Source organism: Triticum dicoccoides, chromosome 4B, assembly GCF_002162155.2.
Source record: "Triticum dicoccoides isolate Atlit2015 ecotype Zavitan chromosome 4B, WEW_v2.0, whole genome shotgun sequence".
NCBI classification, from domain to species: Eukaryota; Viridiplantae; Streptophyta; class Magnoliopsida; order Poales; family Poaceae; genus Triticum; species Triticum dicoccoides.
Genome location: NC_041387.1, coordinates 97,614,705 through 97,624,565, shown reverse-complemented (window position 1 = coordinate 97,624,565; position 9,861 = coordinate 97,614,705). Strand labels below are relative to the sequence as shown.

The 9,861-nt window shown below is 46.6% G+C and overlaps 1 protein-coding gene across 1 annotated transcript; it reads left to right on the top strand.

Moving 5' to 3' along the window:
• Positions 1 to 3,151: 3,151 nt before the first annotated feature.
• Positions 3,152 to 6,626, top strand: LOC119292553. Its single transcript, XM_037571357.1, has 5 exons — positions 3,152 to 3,283; positions 4,006 to 4,326; positions 4,400 to 4,779; positions 4,855 to 4,938; positions 5,422 to 6,626. The coding sequence occupies exons 2-5, from the start codon at positions 4,064 to 4,066 to the stop codon at positions 6,624 to 6,626; spliced, it is 1,932 nt and encodes a 643-aa protein (XP_037427254.1). The 5' UTR covers positions 3,152 to 3,283; positions 4,006 to 4,063.
• Positions 6,627 to 9,861: the final 3,235 nt, after the last annotated feature.

Sequence of the window (9,861 nt, the reverse complement as noted above, 5' to 3'; positions counted from 1 at the left end):
CCCGATGCACATTTAAGCCACCAGAATCGTCCTCGACGGCCATGGGTACGGCAACCAGCCGCACATCTTCCCTTGTATCTCCATCACCGGCGGGCCTCCCCTCACCTCTGGCCGGATTCCGGTGATCTTCGCCTTGCCATGGCATGTCTCACGTAGGATTCGGCCAACGGGTTCACTGGATCCATGGAAAGTGGATCTCGTATGTGCTAGATCCAGCTGTGGTGTGCCCTCCACTCCATGCAGTTCGTTTTCTCTTCCCATGAAGCTTACCGTTCTTGAGCTCGAGATCCAGGGCTCCTCAACGACGACTGTGAAGCACAACCTTGGTCGCCGGGAGGCGCACAAGGTGGGCAGCGCCTCCAGCCTGCAGTTCGCCTGGGTCACTTGTTGAGGTGCGGTGCGTAGCTATGTTGCTGTTTCGGATTTTTTTCTTCAGATTTTGCTTGTGCAAAAAGCACTGCAGTATGCCTGATTCCTCGGTGCAGTGCGGATGGGTCGTTTTGCTGCAGTCCGCCCCTCGACGTTGTGCAGTACGTCCGTCATGTTGGTGCAGCTCGCCGGCGTGCGCGCAGCCCGTCGATGGCCCTTCCTCCTTCCCCGCGTGAGCACCACCGACGAGGCGTCACTAGTGGCCCCATCCCCTTCCATGGTGATCTCTATCGCGCGTGGGCCTTCAGTCCACTATTTTTTTCACAGGAGTGGAAAAAACCAAAAAAGGGTCATGGCGTACCCTAGGATGCAGTCATTGTGTGGTGTGCAGTTTTGTTGTCCGAAGATCATGGTGAATGGGTTGGCAGCCCGTGGACATGCCGTTCGGCCAGGTCATGTGTGCAGTTTGTTCGAGTGTGGAATTTATTGATGTGTTTTTATGTATATATCCTAGTACCCTATTTGATGTGTACAACAAAAATATTTTGTTTTTGAAGTTCAGTACTGCTTCGTTGTGAGATTACGTTCAATGTAAAAAAACTCTAGGGTTCACTTGCTAAACCACAAAAAGAAAGAAAAATATCTCGAAGAAGTTCACTTCTTTTTAGATGAAGTTCACTAGATATATACATGTGGTTCCGTTTCGCAAGTTCAATTCTTTTTAGATGTGGTACACTAGATTCTGCATGTGGTTCAGGTACGAAAATGATGATGTTCACTCGTGCCTAATGTGAAGTACGAAAAAATGTTGCGGAAACGACAAAAAATTAATGCGGTTCACTTTTCATAGTATTGTGGTTCACCAACACTCGACATGAAGTGCGGTCCACTTTCTCGTCTGAGAAAATTTACGCCCGACAAAAGAAATTATGCAGCTCGCTTGCCTGTCTGATGCAGTGCGGGTTTTAGTCAAAAGAAGTGCGGTTTTCTATCTAAACAAAAAAAATATGTCTAAACAAAAAGAAACCATGCAGTGCACTTGACCATCTAATGAAGTACGGTATTTCGTCTGAAGCAGTGCATTATTTTTTCCTCGTCCGAGAAAAATACGTCTAAACAAAAAGAAAACATGCAGTGCACTTGCCCATCTGATGCAGTGCGATATTTTGTTTAAAGCAATGCGTTCTTCTGTCCGATGCCGTACATACGACGATTTTGGTCTCGCGAAGAACAGTGTCCGCTTTTCGGTAAAATCGAAACTGCTCTTAAACCGTAAGGAATTAGAGATAGTGTTCTACATAAAAAAGTTGCGTCTCGTCGATATTTTTCCAACGGCGTATGATTTGAATTATTCCGACCAGCTGTTCGTAAAAATTTCGCGAAAAAACAGCAGCTGCCTCTCGACGCCAGCCGCATGATTTTCAAAATTAACTAAAAATCGTAAGGAATCTCAAAAACATTTCGACATATGAAAGTTGTGCCTCATCCGTAGCTTTCCAACGGCGTATCAACGTCTCGTTTTGACAAACGGTTAGAAAACTGGAGCGAAAACAGTACCGAAAATTTTAAAAAACTTGAAAAATAGAATTCCGCGATTTATTAAATTTGAAACTGCTTTTAAACCATAACGAATTAGAGAAAGATTTATATATGAAAAAGATGCACATCGACGATATCTATCCAACGGCGTATCATTTGCTTCATTCCAACAAGCGGTTTAGAAAAAACGCGAAAAAACGCTCGCTGCCACTCGTCATCCGCCGCACCATTTTCAAAACTGCTCTTAAACCGTGTGGAATCTCGAAAAGTGTTCAACATGTCGAAGTTGCGCCTAATCCATAGCTTTTCAAGGGTATATTACATGCCTCATTCCAGTAAACGGTTAAAAAATTAGAATAAAAACAGTACCGAAAAAATAACGCGTGCAGTTTTTTACGACGAGAAGTTCACTCGTGTGAGTACTGCAGCACACTTGGTTCAAAGAATGAGTGCACCTGGGTTCAGCGTGCAGTGCGAAAGTGATGTGCAGAATAATTATTCTGGTAATATTAGCAGAATAGACCATCTGTATATATAAGATAAAGATAAAAAATAAAGATTAGATGAAGATAAAGATAGATATTATAAGACGGAGGAAGTAAAAGGCATCGTGGCTGAAGGATTTGAGAAGATTGGATGGGTTTCGGAGACGGAATCGACCCATGATTTTCCACTTCGTGATAAAACCAAACACACCGCCACACCGGGCAGCCGAATACAAGGGGATTCAAGGAGATACTCAACGAAGGCCAAAAACGCTTCCCAGCAGCTTGTCCAGGGGATTTACAGGCCGACATCGTCGTAAAAAGCCTCGGCATCTTCGATCTCCCAGACGTCGTGGATATAGCTGGCCAAACGGGCCGGGCTAAACAGGCCGGCCCGCGAGCACGTCGGCACGGCCCGCCATGGGCCAGGCACGGCACGCGGCACGCCTTGGGCCGTGCCTGGGCCTGGAGCCTGGGCACGCGGGCCGGCACGGCACTGCCCGTTTAATTTTTTTATATATTTTTTAGATATACAGCCCAATAGGTCTAAAAACCAGCCTAGCAGGCTGAAAATGTGCAGCCCAGCGTGCTAAACGGGCCATCGGGCCGGCCCGTTTACTAATCAGGCCGTGCCTGGGCCAAGGAGCAGCGCCCGTGGGCCGGCACGGCACGGCCCGGCTATTAAACGTGCCATGGTGGGCCGTGCCGGGCCAGGCACGATTAGCACGGGCCGGCCCGTTTGGCCAGGTCTGGTCGTGGAGGCGTGGTAGAGGCGTCAACCGTCCGCCCCGAACCCTCACTCGCGTCAAATCCCTTCCAGGCTCCAGCCGGACACCTCCAGCCGGCCGCCCCTTTCTCGGCAAGCTCCGCTGCGCCGACGAGTCACCAAGGTAATCAAAAAGCTACCTGGGAGGGAGGGAGGGAGGGAGGGAGGGGATTCGGACGCCTGGGCGCCGGTCTGACGCGGATCTGGCCGCATAGGGTGGCACGGCGCCGATCTGGGCGCCGCCTCTGGTGTGGTTGCGGGGAGCGGAGGGCAGGTTCGGGGGGAGGGGAGGAGAGGAGGAGCAGGGCGTGGCTGGGCCGGTTGTTGTGGAGGAGGAGCTCGTCTGGGGAGGGAAGGACGAGCAAATCGGGGTGTGGATGGCTGGGGAGTTGCTGCTGCTGCTGTTTTTCTCAAGAGAGAGAGGGCGATTTGATTGGCTCTGCTGGTTGCTAGGCTTTGCTGAGAGGGAGGGAGGGAGGGAGGGAGGGAGGGAGAGAGAGAGAGAGAGAGAGAGAGAGAGCAATCCGCACTAGTTCTTTTGAGAGAGCGATTTTTGTACTAGTTGCTGCTGCTGGTTGGGTTCTGCTGTGATAATTTTATATACAGATAGCATTCCTTGATGAAGTGCTATTTGCTGCTGGTGGTTGCTATTTGCTGCTAGTTAATTCCATACCGAGAGAGCATTGCTTGTTGATCGTGTTGTGATATGCTACATAGAGTTGCTGCTAGTTAATTTATCAGTGCTGCTACTTATTTGATTGCCGCTGCTTGCTACTTCCTCCGTCCGGAAATACTTGTCGCGGAAATGGGTATAAATGAATGCATCTAAAACTAAAATGCATCTAGATACATCTATTCCTCCGACAAGTATTTCCGGACGGAGGGAGTACTTATTTGCTGGCAGATGGATGGAGATGAAAGTTTTGAGGAGATGCAAGTGTTGGATATGCTCATGAATTCGCCGTTGTCTTCATCTGGCGACGACAAACTCATTCTTGCAGCATCCTCGGAGCATGAGGAGGAAGAGAAGGTGAATAATGGACGCCATGGCGATTCCAAGATGGGGTGTCAGACAGTGGATTGCGGAAGAGGTGCTGGATTTATTCTACTGTGGGATGACTACTTCAAGCAAAAGCCTATCTTTCTTGAAAAATATTTTCGCCAAAGGTTGGTAATTAGCACATTGTTCTTTGTTTGCCTATTTTCCATCTCCCTATCTCATTTATGTTTTTCCGCGCAGGTTTGGAATGTCCCGGAGTATATTTTATCACATAGGTGAAGCTATAGTTGAGCATGATCATGATGGTTATTTTAAGCAAAAAGGAAATGCTGGTGGTGCTCCTGATTCGCAGCCTACTGATGGATATGCAGCTGATGGTGCGGATGAGTACGTTCGGTCTGCAAAAGCTACTGATGTAAAAACTTGCAAAAAGTTTGTGATAGCTATTTGTCAAATCTTTGGGGATGAGTCCTTGAGATCTCCAAATGAAGAAGATACTGCAAGATTACTTGCAATCTGGCAACCTGTCCGACGGCTGTCAAAAGCAAAACCAACGACTTTGCAGTACCCTCCATTTTTTGGGGATTTCTTGTGCGTCAGAGTCCCCATCTCTGTCACAGGTTTGTCTTTGAGATCTGACCCAATCCATGATTTCTGCCTCTCCCTTCTGTATTCTCTCACCCCCTTTTATTTAGGAAGGAGCACGGGAGGGACTCATGAATACTCTATTGGTTTTGTCCATTCCTCCGTTGGTGATGAGCTACCCCAGGATGCCATCTGTAAGTCGACCTCAATCTTGCGCTCGACCATTTAGCATAGAAAGATGCAATTTTTAAGCCGGGGCATGGGAGTGTGTGGCCACTGAGGGGATGCAGAGTTCAGATTTGTTAGATTTTAGTGACATGACTGTTCTTTCACCATTTGTTTGGCTTAAAGATTTCATTTTTCTTCTTAAAGATTTCATTTTTCTTAAGGATTGCACAAAAGATGAAGTTTTGTTTCCTTGCTTTGTACAGTATGTTGGGCATCACACCGGCTGCTTCTTTGTGAGTAGATATTTGTTTCTTTGCGTGCAATTGCCTTCGCCGAGTTGCATAACTATCCACTTGGTTTTCCAGTTTTATTTGTATAATTTCTTTCGTCACAAAAGATTCATTGTCCTAGTCCGACCAATATATGTGTTGGATCTTTGTTTGTTTTGCTATATGTACATGACCTGCAGACCAGCACATAATATGAGGTATTTTTATTTACAATGGCAGGCTCTTATGCAAGGTCCAGTTGGTCGGACCTTCCGACGGATCTCCTCCTCAGAACCCTCCAACGCCTCCAGCTCCAGGAATCCCTTGCTTTTGCGTTAGTATGCACATCATGGAGCTGGGCTGCAGCTGCTGCTGGCGTCCCATGTTCTTGCAGACCGTGGCTCATGTCTTGGACCCACCTCGTTGAGGAGAGTCAACCCAAGATCAACTGGAGCTCAACTGTGACCTGCAAGTTCCGCCATCTGGTGGACGTCAACAAGTCTTATGATGTTGATTTTCCCAAGGGTTGTTTTGTTGCATGTGCTGGAGCTTCTCATGGATGGCTGGTTCTGGTAAATGAACTCTCCAATCTCCTTCTCTTCAACCCCTTTACCTCGGACATGGTCTCTTTACCACCAATTACCGATTTCTCATTTGTGGAGGCAATATATGATAATCAAGGAAACATAGAAGGTTATCGTTTTTTTAACGATGGATTCTATGATGCAAAATATCTGGCAACATGGTTCTTCCAGAAGGCAGTTTTGTCCTGTACCCCATCCAAAGGTGGTAACTACATTGTCATGATCATTCATTATGATAGCAATTGGCTCTCTTTTGTGAGGGCAGGAGAGGGCAAGTGGCAAGTGGTCTCAACTTTAGCTAGAAGGGTACAAAATCGGTATGCAGACTGTGCATACCACAATGGGAGTTTTTATACTGTGACATACCATGGAATAGTAGAGAAATATCATCTTGATGGACCGAATGGACCAACAAAGGAGGCGATTATTGCACATAGAACCTATTCAAGTGTTCTTACTAGGCACTTGGTGTCTACACCATGGGGTGATCTCTTGCAAGTCCGGGCCATTTCTGCAAATTGTGTGGATCGTGTGAGATTTCAAATTGCCAAGGTTCATCCTGAAGGATGCAAGAAGGTATCACCAGACGACTTGGTAGAGCATGCAATATTCGTTGGATTGAATCACTCGGCATGTTTACCCTCGAAGACTTTCCCTGGTTTAAGACCTCAATGTATCTATTTCTCTTCTCCTTGGATGACAGCGACATTTGATTTGGTTGCCCGTTGTCGTGGATGGGGAGGTGTAAGGTCATATGACATAGAAAGAAGGGTCTTTGAGCATGCTTTTCCCTTCGGAGGGATGCCTAAAAGTTGGAGAATGCATGTCCCTTCAGAGATATGGATCACACCAAATATATAATACTCCCTCCGTCCGGAAATACTAGTCGGAGAAATGCATAAAAATGGATGTATCTAAAACTAAAATACGTCTAGATACATTCATTCCTCCGACAAGTATTTTCGGACGGAGGGAGTACTTGGGCCAGTGTGTCTTCGGAAGCTCGTATGTGTCATAAATAAATGCGAATTGCTAAGATTTAGTACAAGAATAAGATGAGAAGCTACGCAAACGGTCGCAAACTAGTAATGATCAAGAAGTGATCTGAACTACTTACATTCAAACATAATACCACCGTGTTGCCTTCTCGACCCACTCAAAAAGAGACCATCACGGTTAAACACGTGGTTGGGTATTTTAATTCGAATCTGGTGTCAAGTTCTCTACAACTGGATATTGAAAACTTCCATTTGCCACATAACTGCGGGCACGTCTTTCGAAAGATCAAACCCTGCAGGGGCGTCCCAACTTAACCCATTATAAGCTCACAATCCGTGGAGACAATCCTCCATCGCGGGACATCTGATCAGACTTAGGATCCTGGTGCACAAGACATTTCAACAATGGTAAAACAAAACTAGCAAGACCTCCCGGTGTGCCGACAAATCCCGATAAGAGCCGCATGTATCTTGTTCTCAGGGCACAACGGATGGGCAAGACGCCGGGTTGACTGAGACCCTAGTTGCCCAGGGGGCGCCAGACATCGCCCAGGTTGGACCAACACTCAGAGGAGCATTGACCCGGGGGTTGATTAAAAAATACTAGGAGGCCGACGAAAATCCCCTATTTAAGTTTTAGTTGTTATTAGGCAAATGGAAAACCAATGTTAGGCCTTGCTGGAAGAGTTTTATTCAAAGCGAACTGTCAAGAGGGTCCCATACGTACCCCTCACCGTGTTAGGGACACAAAATCAAGGAACATAGCACCGGTATGATGGAAATTAGGGCGGCAAGAGTGAAACAAAACACCAGGCATAAGGCCGACCCTTCCACCCTTTACCAAGTATTCCCTTCGTCCCAAAATTCTTGTCTTAGATTTGTCTAGATACGGATGTACATAATACTAAAACGTGACTTGATACATCCATATGTAGACAAATTTAAGACAAGAATTTTGGGACGGAGGGAGTATATAGATGCATTAATTAAATAAGAGATATTGTGATATCCCAAGATATGCATGTTCCAACATGGAACAATTTGCAACTGCACCTACAACTAGCAACGCTATAAGAGGGTCTGAGCAAAGCGGTAACATAGGCAAACAACGGTTTGCTAGGAAGGGTGAAAAAGGTTAGAGGCTGTCATGACAATTTGGGGAGGCTTGATAAACAAGTGGTAGGAAGCGCGACATAACGATAGCATCGAGACAACTAGCATACCAATGATAGTAGTGAGATCCAGGGTGACGGTCATCTTGCCCGAAATCCCACTAGGAAGAAGAACGAGTCCATGAAGAAGATGAACGGGAGAAGACGAACCAAGCGTAGTCGAACGAATCCTCACGGTCGCAACGAAACAGGAACTATCGGGAAGAAGCACATCCGAAAAGAAGCAAACAACACGGTAAACACACAACAAATTAACAAGGCATGATGCTCAAACAAGGATGATTCATGACAAGGCTACATGAGGCTACTCATGGCAAGAGATGATGCATACAAGAACAACACATCAAAGAAAATTTTAAATGAGGTTGGAAACAACATATAACAATTCCGGTAAGTCCCCATATGCAAATTTCGAAATTAGTTCAGATCTGGAAACACATTATGTTCAAGTTGTTAAACATCAAGTTAAGATGCATCATGATGATCTACACGAAATTCTAGTCAAGTTACATATAAAGTTAATTTAATTCGGAGCTACGACCTAGAAGATATGAGCAAAATAAGTTAAACATGGCATTGATGCAAAACACATGCAAATATCAAGAAACACACAGCCAAAGCATGGATGCAACATGATAATTTAAAACTACATGCAATTCTAAGCAAGTTTCATATAGAGCATGCTCAAAACGGAGCAACGGTGCAACACATACACTCCAAACAAGATATAACAAACTGCCCAAAATAGCAACTAGGCACTTTGCAATCATCAAAGAACATGCTACAGGAATCATATGAACACAAACTTGATATGCACTTCAAGTACAGATAACATACTTCAAATATCATGAAGGTTCAGGTTCATATGCATCAAGATTAAACCAATATGATCAATGCAAAAGGCAACTTCATAACACAGGAGCATATACATGAGCAGAGTTAATATGATGGCATGATAGAGGCATGAAACCAAGATGCTACAACAATTGTACATAGCAACTAAGGGCATGGCATCAAAGTACACATAACAAAGGGCAAATAACATCAAGACATCATATACATATGGCTCAAGGATTAGTAGGAACCAACAAGACAAGTTTGAATGTTGAAACAGTTTCAGCAAGTGTAAAACAACAACATTATGGTAGCATGTTTGCAAGCATGGAACAGAGGCATATGATATCCAAAATTAACAACCATGGCGTGTGAACAGAGTACTCATAGCATATTTCAAAACATGTAATTGGAGCATCTCCAAAAGAGGCATAGAATAATCAATAACAAGCTCACAACATCGCATCATGAAGTTACAGAAAACTGGACCATCATATAGGCATGTTCATGGCAATGAAAACATATGCTACAGGACATATATACGGCATCCAAAGGACGGCGCGGTTTGGGACGGAGAGATCCGGGACGTGGGGGCGTGTTTGGATGGCGGGGTTGGTGGATCTCATCCAACCCCGGCTGGACACGGCTCTGACGGAACTCCGGCGAGGAGGGAGGCGGTCGACAAGCTCCCGCAATGACGGGGAGGTGCGGGGACGCGGGGGTGGACGACGATGCATCTCCGGTGCCCATCCGGTGAGGCGGTAGCGCGACGCAGCGGCGGCTCAGCAAGGCGGGCGGCAGGCGCAGCACCGAGGCAGTAGAGGGTGGTGGCGGTGAGGCGCAATGCAGACGGCGGGAAGGCCGGAGCAGGGCGCGGGAGCTGGAGGCGGCGGGGCTCGGGCCCGATGTGGCCCGGGATGGGCCGGATCTGGGCCCCGGTGGGCCTACGGCGGCCGGGACGGCCAGGGGCGACGTGGCATGATGAGATTGGGCGAGGGGCGGCGGCGGACGTGTCCGGCTGCGGGAGGAGGTAGATGACTAGGGTTAGGGGTGGTTTTGCGCATGATTTGAGGAGGGGGAGGCCTATTTATA